Source organism: Danio rerio, chromosome 22, assembly GCF_052040795.2.
Source record: "Danio rerio strain M-AB ecotype USA chromosome 22, GRCz13ab, whole genome shotgun sequence".
Classification (NCBI taxonomy): Eukaryota; Metazoa; Chordata; class Actinopteri; order Cypriniformes; family Danionidae; genus Danio; species Danio rerio.
Window position 1 is genome coordinate 3821889 of NC_141042.1, and position 15515 is coordinate 3837403.

The 15515-nt window shown below is 40.6% G+C and overlaps 1 protein-coding gene and 2 long non-coding RNA genes across 52 annotated transcripts in view; 1 reads left to right on the forward strand and 2 right to left on the reverse strand.

Moving 5' to 3' along the window:
* Positions 1-15515, forward strand: part of LOC147831455 (uncharacterized) — a 787032-nt gene that overhangs the window by 642996 nt on the left and 128521 nt on the right. The window lies entirely within an intron of this gene.
* Positions 1-15515, reverse strand: part of ptprsa (protein tyrosine phosphatase receptor type Sa) — a 387121-nt gene that overhangs the window by 99179 nt on the left and 272427 nt on the right. For 49 of the 50 annotated variants that reach the window (XM_087302332.1, XM_087302328.1, XM_087302325.1 and 46 more), the window contains 1 exon segment: positions 10017-10127. In XM_087302332.1, the coding sequence (XP_087158458.1) occupies positions 10017-10127 (111 nt within the window). 50 annotated transcript variants of the gene reach the window in all.
* On the reverse strand, positions 688-7204 carry LOC147838339 (uncharacterized). The gene is made up of 3 exons (XR_015521626.1): positions 6805-7204; positions 2837-5916; positions 688-2782 (listed from the first exon to the last, which is right to left on the reverse strand). It is a non-coding gene; the product is annotated as an uncharacterized LOC147838339 (long non-coding RNA).

The window sequence follows — 15515 nt, forward strand, 5'->3', positions numbered from 1 at the left end:
TCATTCTTGAATCCTTGCTTTTTGTTACATGACTCAACGAAGGTCAAAAACTACAGACTCTGGACTGCAGATTCATAGAATCTGTTCCAATACTTATGAAGCACCCCTAATATAAATTTCTAATGTTAAGCAACCCCATATGTTACACAAATACTGCTGAAAGAACTGTTTCCAATAGAGTACGATCACGAGACTCTCTAAATACACAGTACATCCAAGTATTGAGTAAGTGTGTACATTAGGGGTGTCAAAATGAATTGTTTCTTCGGTGCACCACGACAATAAGGTATCGGTTCAGTAATAATCATAACCGGTTATTATGTACTGACGCCATTTATCTCCTATGCGCTCTGTCGCGAGGGAGGTGAGCGCGAGTATTTACAACACTCAGCCAAATCAGGGCCGGCCCGTGGCATAGGCACCATAGGCAAATGCTAAGGGCGCTGTATATCCAGGGGGGCGCCAGAAATGAGCGCGGTTCAGTTGGTTTTGTTTTCAATATTCCCGACACACATTCAGTTATAGACGGCATTAACTCAAAAACCTCTTACCCTAAAAAGATCTAAAGTGTGTTTCCTACAAAAAGACGAAGCTGGTTATGTTTCACAGCTGTCTTTCTTTTTTTTCCGCTCGACATTATGAGCACTGCTTCGTTTAAGCCCTCGCAATATGTGTTTAGCCGGGAGAGCTCGCGCTGAGAGGAGCTCTCAGTTAGGGACCGTCGGAAAAGTGCTTATTTTTTTGTTTATTTTATTTATTTATTTATTTTTTCGTTTTTCTCCTCCGCTCAGCGCGAGCTCTCCCTGTTGCGAGGGCTTAAGTGTGTGTGTGTGTTTGTTTCTTTGGTGCTGTCTATGTTTGTGTATGTGTTTGAATGAGAGACAGTGTGGTGCCTTGTGTCTGTGTGTTTATACAGACAGCTTGTTATAGCCTCCCCCCTAAAATATAACACTCTATATAGAAAGCATCGTCAATGCACAGTGATGCACCGAGATATCGAATTGAACCGTATCGAAGGCATGATAATCGTAACCGAACCGAACCGTGAGACCAGTATAGGTTCACACTTCTAGTGTACATCTATAATATGAATGTTTTTTTCCTAAAGCCTTCAATATTAGCAAAATATCCCACGGAAAAAAGCTGCTGTGTGTCTTCACTCACAGGTTTTGGAACCGAGCAATAGAATTACAACTAGAGTTCAGTTTAAAAAGTGCTATCTACTTTGTTTGGCCAGGTGAGAAATGATCATGCCAAACTGAGCCTGGTTTCTCTCAAGGTTTTTTTTTTTCCAATTCACTTTCGTCAATCGGTGAAGTTTTGATCCAAGCCATTGGCTTGCTTGGTTTGGTACTTGTGGAGCTATGCGTTGATAGATCTGCTCCTGTGTTTGGACTATCAGCAGTGCAATTTAAACCACACTGAACTGAACTCTGAAAACTGGACTTCAGTTTACTAGGACTTTGATGTTAAGCTGCTTTGACACGATCTACGTTGTAAAAGCGCTATAGAAATGAAGATAAGATGAATTGAATTGAATATTTCATGTAAAATCTAGAGTTTGGCTTCTATGAATCTTCCTATATGGATGTTGATGGATGGAAATGACAATGAAACAGGAAGTATGGTGGTACTTAGTGTGTCCTAAGATGGCAGTGGTAGGGGGGGGTCATGCCTCATTTACATTGGCAAGAGGAGAAAGGAAAGACAGAGGGACAGCGATGAGTGCTGGGGCTAGCTCAGGAAAGAAAACTGAAGGTAAATGAACAACCCCACATATACACAGATGAGGACAGGAACAACAGGGCACAAGGCAGAACAAGACCTAGGCTGCAAGACAGTTGACCGGGGGGGGGACGGACAGACTGGAAAGACACAATGGTGGACGGACATGTGGGGCAAGAAACAGAAGGGAAATCACATGGGGAGTGAGAGGTGGGGATCGGGGCAAAGAGGAGACTGCAACCATGGGCCAACTGGAGTAAACTTCTCACACAATGGGGCTTGAAATACATGATTAATCTCTCAGCATCGCCTTGGTAGACAGCAGCCATAGAGCATAACGTCCTGAATTTGAAACTCAACACCACCGAAAGCACAGTTTAAATCTAGTTTAAGTGATGGCGCCAACATTCGTGTTGGAAATTACTTTGGTATGTTACATTTATGAATTGAAACAGTTTTAAAAATACTGCCACAGGCTCAATTGATATATTACACATTCTTAAAAAAACTCGTGAGCCGGTGTGACCTAGGTTGGTGTCCATTGAGTAAAAACACACATTACAACTCAATCCAATTGAAGTTTACTTAATATTATTAGGTTACATTTATTTAACAGCGTATTAACCACTTCAACTCTGCTGCTATTTGGGGATTTCCGCCTGGATTTTGCCTACCCAAATTTAAAAGCTTCCCAAATCCACATGCAGAGGTGTTAATGCAAAAATTTGGCATCATTTTAAAGAAAACCCTTTGAATTGTCATAAAACACTATTGAAAGTGTTTAAAATATCTGTATATGTTGTCTGTGTTTTAATAAACACCTAAAAAAAGAGGCGCTTTTTGTATTTTTTTGTTATAAACTCAAATTTGAAAGTGTACCTTTTAGGTTCTGTGTGGTCTAGCGTGCTGTAATTAATTTTGTTGGTTCCTGCACATGTCTGTAATCATAGGAAAAAAGAAAAATGTCTCCACCATAATCTATGCAAAAGTTATTGCATTCCAACTGATGAGAGGTGATAAACAAGCCACAGGGAGCGATCATTGTTTTCATATTTCACTATCATCTTGTTTGATTAAAATGATCAAACAAACCAGCTCCGCGGAGTTTAACTATTCTTTTGTTTGATCAAACATAATTCACTGTGTTTGGACCACGTCAGACATATAAAAGGATTACTTATGCACATCACCTCAAAAACAGAGGAGAATGGCCCTGAAGCGCACAGCATAAGGTAAGGATGACAGCTGTCTGTGCTATCTGGGGCTGCTTATTGATCATGAATGTATTGTTTACATTTCTGCGCCATGGCAACACCACAATTCATTCAACAGCTGTTTGGCATATGAATATAATTCAGTTAAAAGAATGCTAGAACTGTATGAGCACCGGCAAGAGCTTTCATTTAAGCTATAACTTGTGTCATATGAAAAAATATGAAAATGAACCAATGTAAAATACCCAGCTCGGGTATCCAAAAACTGTGTATTTAAGTGTAAATAACTTTTATACAGTAGAATAAATACGAAAGTGATGCATATGTGCATAAAATATAGATTCTACACTTTCAAACAAAACCCCTTATAGGGGTCTGGTGCAACGCTAGCCCTTTAAATCTGAAAGCGAAAGTCGATGACGTCACGGACCCGGGTCCGCAGAGTTTAAGTGGTTAATGCATTTTATCATCAGTTTATTCATGTTGACATTTTTAAATAGGTTTTCTTTTTCAAAAGGAAACACCAGGTTCAATACAAACCGAGCTAACATCAGACATATAATTGTAATTTGAGTTTTTAGACCTAAATTATTTCTGCCAAAAATGCAAAAGAGAATTTAACCGAACCAGAATTGCTCCGTCAGTTAAACATATACTTTTTGATTCACAAAGAAAAGAAATGACAGCAAAACAAACAATGACATACGGAAACACCACCCCCCCATATAAATGCATATTGAACAGATGTTCAACAAAGGTGAAAGGGCAGCCCACGTATCACAGGGTGCATGCATGACCGTGAATTGCAGGGATGACGTCAACAGAACGGCACCAAAATTACTGACCAGGCCTACTTCTACAGTCAACACACATCTGAGGCATGCAGCCCTCCCCAAGTGCAACATCCTAAAGGAATCCACACAATTGAAATGTCCAAATTGGTGAATTCGTCACGGCACACACAGACATCACAGCGCAGCAGTGTTTTTGAAAGGATTGTAGAGAGCGATGACAAAACACAACATGAGCGACAAGACAAGTGGGATCCTTCTAGCGTGGATTAATGATGGACAGGCCCGCACGTAATCCTGAACTGACTTTAAGGGAAAGAAACACAATTCAATTGATGGAATAGTAGATTCAATAAACGTATTACGTGTGGGCCTGCTGACGGGTGATGCAACATTTGGCCATTCGTAAAACCAAAAGGCTAAAAAAGAAAGCTTGCTTCCGAGAGCGAGACAGTAAACTTTGGTTAGTTGAGTGAATGAGGGCTGCAACCTTTCACCTTGCAAATTATTCCCAAATTGGACTATAGAGTCTTAAAACGTATTCAAACCGGTCATTTTCTTACAAAGGAGCTTGGCAACTTCAAAGTCAATGGCAACAAAGCATGGCGCACTTTAAGGCTTGAATAAACTGGGGGGGGAAATCATAAGCGGGTCTAATGTTTTCAGATGCATGTCGACATTTACGGCTGGAGCTATCACCGCATCGGCCTCGCTTGCTTTGCTTTGAAATGCCATTGCACCAAGCCATTGTGGGATTTATCTAAGTCCTGACGCAGCTCGAATCCTGACGTTTGATGTGCGATGGCGTTCTCCGCTCTGATCTTCGGAGGAATATGGAAGAGTCCAATTGGACGGACTCGCTCCTCATTCACTAAAACCAGGAGCCCAGCAGGCTGAGAGCGATCTCTTTGAGGTCCAAAGTGGAAATCCCATTTCAAGCCCAATGTAGAGAGAAAGGCAACTCGAGAGGACAGAGAAGGACAAAATAGGCCAAAGAGTGCCTCACTCCATACAGTGTCTGACTAAGCCGGACATTTGTGGCCATTTTGGTGAGACAGTCTGTCCAGCCCCAAAATGAAGGTAGGAAGGGAAGCCAAAATAATGCGCAGCCCTTTAATGTCACCTTGAAGCTGAGATTACACCCTGTTTGATGTCCCAAACCATCCATTCGGCTTGAAGGTAGCGAGGCGTATTTGCATGCAGGTGGCAGGGGTTCCCCATGTTAACATACACACCTCTGCCGCTGCAATGCAAAGCAGCCGCGGAAGGGGTTCAGACCACGTTCTGATAACTGAAATTTGGAGCATTTGTAAAACATTACAACCTCTAATCAACTGGTTACAGCGTAGCGTTCAATTAGCGTCCAAGGCTTTTGGGAAAGTCTTTCATTTGGATCCAAGTTGGTAGGGTGTGATCTAGCTTGCATTTACAGTTTTACACCTAAATAAATCATGCAAGGGCATGCAACACAACCCAAAGGGGTGGCAGCGGGATTCTCATGCATCTACATGCGCATACATTGAATATATCCGAGCATTTGGCATGGCACACACTTCAGCTCAGCCTTCCAGCATCTCCGAGCGGATCTGGGGGGAGAGAGAGGGGTGGGGGGGGGTCTCGCTTTCCTCAACTAATTACCTTTAATATGCCCTGGGATTTTGAATCCTTAACATTTTGGCTTTGGCTCTGCATTGTACGGATTTGAATGGCAGAACGGTCGAGAGCTTCATTGTCAGGCAGCAACAATGAAAGATTAGCAACGTCATTGAAACAAGAAGAATCGAAATTTCTGTTATTAATTCGCCACGAAGTAGCAGAGAACTTGATAAGTCGAGGCTCACAGTGGGATTTCGTCATATGGAAGCAATTAACTTCCACGCCTGGGGTAGACGACTAACAAGGAGACCAGCAAGTTCAAGTATAAAGTGAAATCTGAAAAGAGCAGCTAGCCATTTTAGCTATTTGCGAGAAGAACATTAGCTAGGAAATGTTAATTCATTTGAGGCTGTTACTCATAGTACAGGGCACATACGAAAAGATTGTAAAGACTTTAGTTTCCTACTCTCATCCCTGCTGAAAAATCCAGCTTAAACCAGCCTAGGCTAGTTGGCTGGTTTTAGCTGGTTAACCAGCCTGGTTTTAGAGAGGTTTGGCCATTTCCAGGCTGGTTTCCAGCCATTTCCAGCCTGGTCTTAGCTGGTCAGGCTGGAAAATGACCAGCTAAATCCAGCTAAAACCAGCTTGACCAGCCTGGTTTAAGCTGGACATAGCTGGTTTTGGCTGGGCTCTCAGCCTGGCTAGGCTGGTCAAGCTGGTTTTAGCTGGTCATCTCCCAGCCTGACCAGCTAAGACCAGGCTGGAAATGGCTGGAAACCATGAAATGGCCAAAACCCATCTAAAACCAGCCTGGTCGACCAGCTAAAACCAGCCTAGGCTTTTCAGTAGGGATTTCCTTTAAGAATCTTTAATGTTTTGGCCACAGCTCAGTCTGATTAGCGTGCATCTAAGGAAAGCTAATGCGCTCTATCTACACGCTAGGAAGCAGTAACAAGCTATCAGGGTAAAAGCGCCGCAGATACCACAGTGGGAACGGCCGGATATGAGAAATAAAGCTCTGCCAATAAATGCCAGACCCTGAGAGACAGAGCAGCGGCGAGGCGCACTTCATTATTTATACCCCCCAAATCATGTGGCGTCGCTCCCCTCCCAACAACACCATGTCTGTATAAAAATGAATAATTTAGGGAGCCATTTAGTCTCAGACATCACGAGATAGCCGGCAACACGTTAGCATTAGCCAAGTGAAGCAGAGGGTCTTGTTCTGTGTCATTATCCTTGACAGACGGACAAACAGCCATCTATAACCTCGCTACACTTAGAAGAGGGATGAGATATCAGTCCAGAGCTATCCGTCCGCACGATTGGACAAACTTGTCTGACTAAATGCAAGCTTTACGCTTGGTTTGTCATTGTAAAGCTAAAATAAATGGCAATTTACGAAGAGCGACTTCCCCTCACCCTATACCACAACTTATAAAGATGGGTTGTTGATGTTGCATTGCATTTTCAGTCACGGAGAAATTAATATATTTAGTATTTATCATCATTTAAAATGCAGATTCTTTTTTTCATATGACATCAGTGGACGTTTACAGTACAATTGAGTAAAACAAAGTGAATTGAAGTTAGTGACTGCCTATATTTCATCAAAATCAGACTTAAAACTCCATAACTATAACTAATATTCTTTAAAAATATTGTTTTTAAGGGTGTTATTTATTTAATGCATCTTGTTTTAAGTATGTTTAGATACTTTCACTGGGAAAACACCCGCACAAAGTCCTAAAGAATGTGTGTGGGTGAACATAAATGTGGTCAAAACCATTCCTGGATGTGAAACAGGACCAGCGCCTAGCTGCATTAGCATAAAGAGACTCGCAAACAAAGCATCAGCTTTTGTTCTGGTCCAATTTGGGGGGTTTTAAGACGGCGATGTAAGAAGCGCACTGGCAACGAAGGCTCAAGCGAATGATAAATCCTCAGTTGATTGAGCCTGCGGACTGCGAAAGGGCAAGAGGCAGTCAGTCATCACGAGGATATATCGCTAGCTGGTAGCTGCTGAGGAAGAAAGTCTGTTTTCTTGGGGGGAGGGGGGGGTGGTGGTTGCATGTACTGCGGAAATCATTATATCTGCCACGGATCCAAACTAATTAGCAGAGCGACATTGCAAACCAAAATGCAGCTTTTGTGCGCACGAGCGGCTTTGTAATTCGGAAGATGGCAGGAAAGCTGTCTGAAGGAAGTCACAACAATGCACAGAAACACAAACCACATCTAACAAGTCAGAACAAAAGGAGAGAACGAAACCAAGGGTGCACATTACACAAACACCACAACACAAGGAGCGGACTAAATGAGTCGCCAACAAAGGCTCAAAACTGTCGAAACCAAGGGAATCATCAAACACGCAAGGAATGCACGACAGCCAAAGGGATTGCGTTTTGAGGCATGCAAGCGCAGTTACATTCTCCCATCATGCATCAGTGCTCGTTTGCTTTCAAAGATCGTCATGACAGCATGTGCACATAAGCAGTTTCTCTGGGCAGAAGCAATACTGAAGGATGCAAACGAGAAAAGGCCCCACAATGCAAACGTAAACATAAAAGACGTAAAACGAACCCGAATCAGCGGGTTGGTTTACACTACTTTTAAAATGCATTTAAATTGCACAGAATTTAAAACTGGTTTAGCAGCTGGCTTTTTAAGCTCCGAATTGCCAATGATCAGTCATGGTTAAGGGTTTAATACACTTTGATTTATCGTTCTTATTTTTGATTTTTTTTTAATGTGGGTTAAAAAAAGTGAAAAAAGAAAAAACACACCAACCTTCTCGAAGCTCTGAGGGATGTAAAGGGGTTGATGCAGAACACAATGACATGAGGAGAAGAGAAAAATAGGGGAAACACAGAGAGAGTAAAAAAGGCCACCTCAAGGCTTTTAGCTGCTACAATTCTCTGGCTGATGTCGCCTGATCACTTCTTTTTTTTGCGTGACATGTCTGCTTAACGCCTTGACCTGCTTTGACCCAAACAGTCTGATTCACCCCAGTGGTTGCTCGCGAGAAGCGCGCGACCGCTGGAGTCAATTCAAGCATGTTATAACAATGCAAAATTACAAGGTCTTTAGCCACCTGAAGAGCTGCCGCTGCGGCTTTAATTACAGAAACAAAACAAAGAGACAAAAACAGAAATCAATGAAACCAAATCAAAGCGAGCGTACAAATAAAGAGCACATAATTAGCATTAAAGTTAGCAGCTACAATCAAGACACCCGACTCTTAAAAAGCATGCGGCTATTGCCATGTGAATGCGCATTAAACATGTGCAGAAATGAGTGTTCTCCGTCGTAGCTGCTAATTTCAAGTGCAGTCAATTCTAGAACAGAAAACATTTGTATTGTACTCGATAATTGAGCTTTGAAAACAAACCAAAAGGAGACGGGATACTCTCTTAATGCAGAATGCGCATAATCAGGGAGACATTTGCATGGCTGTGTTGAATTAATTACCGCTGCAGAAATTTGAACGGATTTCAGAAATCTCCAGTCACCTAATTACCGAAATGTCACTCGGAATCAGATCAAATGTTACTGAACATCTAACACTGTTTAAGGTCTTGGAAATGTTGAATATTTTACCTACCAAGGGGTTTAAAACAAGTAAATAGGGTGTTTTTACATTAACTTTACTGTAGAGAAAAAGATTAACGCTTAAAGCGGGCATAACCGATACAGATCACCAATAGATATTATTGATAATCTCAATGACTACAAATGATCCATTTTATGACTTGTAAACCTTCTCGTAAACTGCCTGTTCGTCTCAAAGCGATCCTTCTGCCATCATTTACTTATTCCAACGTTGATCTAAACATTTATTGATGCTTCTATGGAATACAAAATAAAAGTATTTGCATATTCCCTGAAAAACCTGTTGCGGAAATAGTTGTAATGGAATTAAATTGGAATGACTTGTGTAAATGATGACAGAAATTTCACTGAAACCGTAGCCATCGTCTTGAGATGGACCGCCCGCATCAACAATAACACCTATAATAATGAAAAGACAACTCCCTGACCCATTTCATAATGTAACGGCGCGTGAATTATTTATCCGGAACAAAGTTATTCGGTACACAGCGGGTAAAAAAACCTCATCCCATATGCTGTCTTTTTTAATATGCATTAAATAAATAATACATGCGCAAAATGCATCTCCCTCGATTTATTAAAGTCATCAACCTGGAGATCCTCTTAAGGTTAGCGGCGAGAGCCGCCCGAGCTAATGCGTTGCCTTAAAACAGCCTCAGACGCTCCATTACAATAATGACTATTGAACCAAACAGAGAATGTTAATTATTTAGATCTAGCAGTTAGCAGTTTGAACAAAAACGTATACACTTGTGATTAGCAACATGCATACATTATTTTATGCTGCAACCTTTTTACCTTTTCAAATGGAGTTAGCATTTTGATTGGTTAAGTGCATCGGCCAATCAAAATCAAGACTTACCGTCATCCTCTTCAACCTGAAAACTCGATTACATGACATTACCTGCATGACCCCAAGCTTCCATCGGAAGAGAAGACTGAGAACTACCCATTAAGAATTGGAATTGTGCACATTCAGTTATTAAAATATACAACAGGTCATGTGACCAGCCGTACTTAAAGGGATCTAAATAATTGTTGTTGTTTTTTTTCCGATGGGCTCCAGGCTTCTCCCTACCTCGCACATACAAGTTGGCAGGGGAAGAGTATCGGACGCCTTCCACATTTGACGCCACACACTCGTACTTCCCCTGGTCGGTTTCCTCAGTGTTTTCTATCTGCAGGGCACCTGGGAGAGCAAAGAAAAAGTACACCCCGAAGTAAGGGATGAAAGACAGAGAAAGAAAAAAAAAGACAGAGAGAGAGGGAGAAGAAGACAAGCTATTAGTGGTTTGAAAGTAACACGTCTGTCAGAAAGCATTTGATTTTGTATGTTTGGTGCAGCGTCGCACGTATCCTCATAAATTGCTCAAAGGCTTTTCCCGTTTGAAAGCAAACTTCGCCTTTTAACGCGATGTGTTGAATCTGAGCAGTTCCACACTCAAGGCCAGAAAAAAAATTACACTGATCTAAATATGTCCGAACGCATCCCCTGTCAAACGCAGGGGGGAAAAAGGACTAGCAGCTATGTTATGGTGTACGCAGGACTGCTGGATCGCATCAATCAGTGTGTCGGGAAGTATCAGGGTGTGGAAGTCGGAGGAGATAAAGCGGCGCTCGGTCCCGATGGGAGGGCAGTTGGTGCGGGTCAAGACTGAGTGTGAGCCGAACATCCATTAGTTCATGTCGAAATGTGCTGCGCATGGGGCTGAAGCCTAGCACAACACTTAAATCCCACGGCATGAATTATTTCAGCCGGTCCCCCAGGAGCTGTAGTGGTAGTGCTCATGTCAGTGCGTACAGTGGAACTGAGAATGGCTATTGGCTGTACATGATAAACACTTAATATTCTACTAAATCGCACCCCAGGGTTTGGGCTGTAAAGCCAAGGTCGTTGCCATGTATGCCAAAACACATGCAAATCAAACTTTGAGAGGGATCAAAACGGTAACACTTGAGCTCAAGTAGCAATTCCCACAATAAACTAGTGGCTTAGAACTTTAAAAACTGGCTGTTATTAGTGCTTTTAAAGTATGACCTTACTCTACATCCCTAATCCCAATACCTAAGCCTCAACTACTACTTAATAATCATTACTAATTAGTTAATTAGTAGTTTATTGAGCACAATGTTAACCAGTTAAACTCCGCGGAGCCGGTTTGTTTGATCATTTTAATCAAATAAGATGATAGTGAAATATGAAAACGATGATCGCTCCCTGTGGCTTGTACAGCACCTCTCATCAGTTGGAATACAATAACTTCTGCATAGATTATGGTGGAGGCAATTTTCTTTTTTCCTATGATTACAGACATGTGCAGAAACCACCAACATTAATTACAGCACGCTAGACCACACAGAACCTAAAAGGGACACTTTCAAATGTGAGTTTATGAAAATAAAATACTAAAAGCGCCTCTTTTTTAAGTGTTTATTAAAACACAGACGACATATACAGATATTTTAAACACTTTCAATAGTGTTTTATGAAAATTCAAAGGGTTTTCTTTAAAATCATACCACATTTTTGCATTTATACCTCTGCATGTGGATTTGGGAAGCTTTTAAATGTGGGTAGGCAAAATCCAGGCAGAAATCCCAAAATAACAGCAGAGTTTAACTGGTTAATGGTCTTAAAAGTCTAAAAGGTAAAGTCTTAGTTAATGCTTTATTAATACTGAGAGTTGCCCCTTAAAATAAAGTCTGACTATCATAACTTTCAGAAAACGTTGAGATGGAAAGAGGGTTTAAAGAAGAACTTCGTACTTTCTGCAACTTCAACAAGTTCCCCCTGGAATAACCTGATGTCATATCAAGAGTCTTATTCAGATTATTAAAAAAAGATTTGGGTGTTATTTAGATTGAATTAGGGGTAGGCTGTTTAAAGCAGCTTTAGGAAGATCCTTCCGGTTTATTAGGCATGATTTTTAAGGTAATCAATGAACTAGTATGCTTTTTTTTTCCACCGAATTGATGCAAAGTGTAACTTATTTAAGCCAAATCCCAAAAAAAACCCAACTTCACAAGACATATTTGAACAGCCCAGTAAAAAACATTTTGCATGCACCTGTTACATTACATCTAATAAATAGGTTTGAAGATTCTTAACAGTATGGGGGATTGGATTTTTGACTCTTTAAGCCATATTTTTAAAGGTTGTCAACAGAGAAGTTACTTCAAAAAGTTACTTTGGTTACCAGTAGGTATTCATTTTAAAGTAAATGTTAGCCGTCCACAAAGAAAAAAGCTAACTAAAACTAACAAAACCATAAATAATACCAACTAAAACTAATGGAAATAAAACGAATGGCTTACATTTTAAAATAATGGTCCATTAGTTCACGTATTTACCAACACAAATAAACAATTAGTATTACATTTATTACTGTATTTATTCCTCTTCGTTAATGTAGCATTATGTTATTTGTTTGTGTTTTTTAAAGGAACAACTTTGTTTTTAATAATGCATTAGTTGATGTTGAACTATATTGATAAATGCTTATTTATACTTACAGTTGAAGTCAGAATTATTAGCCCACGTTTATTTTTTTTCCCTAATTTCTGTTTATTTTTATTAAACAGATAAAATTATTATTTATTATTTATTATTTTAATTTTTCAACACGTTCTTAACATAATAGTTTTAATAACTCATCTTTAATAACTGATTTATTTTATCTTTGTCATGATGACAGTAAATAATATTTCACTAGAAATTTTTAAGACACTTCTATACAGCTTAACCTGACATTTAAAGGCTTAACTAGGTTAATTAAGTTAATTAGGCAGGTTATTGTATATCGATGGCTTGTTCTGTAGACTATTGAAAAATATATAGGGTAAAGGGGCTAATAATTTTGACCTTAAAATGGCTTTTAAAAAATGTAAAACTGCTTTTATTTTAGCCTAAATAAAACAAACACGACTTTCTCCAGAAGAAAAAATATTATCAGACATACTGTGAAAATTTCCTTGCTCTGTTAAACATCATTTGGGAAATATTTAAAAAGAAAATAAAAAATGAACTGTAGTTAATGTCAGACCATTATTCTGAAGAGTTATTAACCAATGTAATGAATGCAAAACTATAATTATCTTGAGCCCACACCAACAAAACAAGCCAGAATTTCTCAACATTCACAACTGTGATTGAGAAATGCAAATGGATTGCTTTTCTCGAAAAATCAACCTCCCTTTCATTTACTCACTAAGCAATCCCAGCCTGATTCTTCTTTTATCTGACTTTGAGTGCATTTCGACAGGTAGCATCAACACAGCCCTCGCTCCAGACATTCATTCTGGCCGAACGAAGACGTCAACCGTCGGCTGCCGCCACATGCGGTGCCGGGACATCAGCAGCAGGGACTCCCGCTGCGGTTTAAGCGCACAGTCGGCATCCTGTGGAACATTCTGAGTGCCAACCAGATTCTGGCTTCTGGGTCGATGACTCACACCTGCTCACGGCGGATCAACAGCATGATGGGATCAGGGAGTTTAGAGGCGTGGCAGGGACAGACAGAAACGGAAGGTGGATTCTAAAGTGTGTGCGCAAAAAAATGGAAGGCGGATTCTAAAGTGTGTGCGCTTCCACATGGATCGTTTGATGTGCACATTGCCGGGCAACAGCGGGCGGCCGGGCAACAGCAGGTGGAATTGGAGAGCTTTCTAAAGTCTCCTCAGGTGCGCAGTCCAAGGGGACTCGCTCACGCAAAACCTGTGCTACGTGATGCGACGGAAAATCTGGTGGAAATCTCCACCAGGCCTTCGTCCTGCATCCCTCATCAATCCTGGAGCTTCCGAATGTAGAAAACAGGCAGGAATATTAACATCCAGTCCATAGTCTGGACCACGTTAGGTGTTCAAAATGGTAACAGTTTATTTTGATGGTGATCATGATGATACTGCTCCTTCAACAGGCATTTAACTGACTATAGAAAACTTCAACCTCACACTAACCCTAACCCCAACCCCAACCTAACAGTCTACTTGTAGACAGAACAGGCCAGTAGATGCAATGTAACTTAATTCAACAAACAGACCATCAAAATAAAGTGTGACCGTCAAACCTTCTGTAATAACCCTCCTGTCAAAGGGGTGAAGAAACGACTTTAAATCTGGTGGTAAAATGACAATATATAGACCATAATCTGTATATTAATATGAATATATATTTCATTAATATATAGTCCATAGACGTGCATGGTTTCACACACAATTGTTTTGAGTCCATCAATTAGCTTGTGTCCTTGCATGGTCTATCAATTTTCAAAACAATTATTTATCCAAGCCAAAAACCCTGTGCTACAAAAAACACAACAAAAAAATCAGGTGGAAAATTTCCACCAGGCCTTCGTCTTACATCCCTCATCAATTCTGGAGCCCCTGAATGAAGAACACGGGCAGGAATATTAGTATACAGTCTGAAGTGTTCTGTTCAAATGTTCTGTAATGACACTCCTCAAAGGAGTGAAGAAACAACTTTAAAGGGCCACGAAACCCCCCACTTTCGGTTCAAGTCTACCTTCAAAAATGCATCATAATGGGCGTGGAGCTCCACGATCAGAGGCAGGAGTGGGCGTGGCCAGCAGAGCAGGGGAAGAAGGATGGGAGCAAACAACTGTTGTCAGTCGGCTCATGAAACGAGAAACAAACCATGAATTAAATGCATAGAAATAAACAGTAACTTAATCCCCTGCTACATTTGTTATTCGCAATTTCTCGAATACAACCACAATTTATATCATTATAAGGATAATCGTGTTTATATAAACACTAAATGATTACTTCTCCCTCAATGCCCGGGTCTGAATGCAGACTAAGCACAGCAGGTCTCTTGCCCTGTCTATTTCAACTATTAGCCCTTCTGGTAGTCTGGAGGATTTAGGTGAACACAGCAGCACGGCGATGTGTCTAAATGTGAACAAACTCCACTGATAAAATACAACCTCCGCCAATCTCCAATTCTCGTACTGCTCTCCCCACATGCTGCACTGTATCGGCCCTGACAGGATTGCGGGGAAAAACAAGCAACAAACCCCGTGGATCATGGAAACAAACAAGTGCGACCCTTTATGAATGGTCAAATACTGTGTGCCGTGGGTCCGTGGATGTGGTTACCCAAACATAGGATCACACAGCTTGGCACTGGCAGGTCTGCCTTGCTTTCGAATTCGGAAAGCACGCGCAGTCATGAATAATTAAGAAGCAGGCTCTTCTCATAGGATAAGAAAACTCCGCTATGAATAATAATGAGAAATTGACGCGTCATCACTTGCAGTTTTGCGCTACATCAATGATTTTGATCCGCCCAAAAATTCATTTTAAACCCGAAGATGAAGTTAGCTGACAAAAGCTCAAAATGATCCAGTTTAACCCACAATTAAAGCTGACAGGTGCTAACATTGTCTTAACTGATGCTCAACACACACAAATCTGTTAAAATCTAAAAAAAAAAGTTTGCTGAACCTTTAAATACAATCTAAAAAAAATCTGATGGTAAAATGTTGATATATAGTCCATAATCTGATTATTATGAATATAACCAGAATATACAGCTGAAGTCAGAATTATTAGCCCC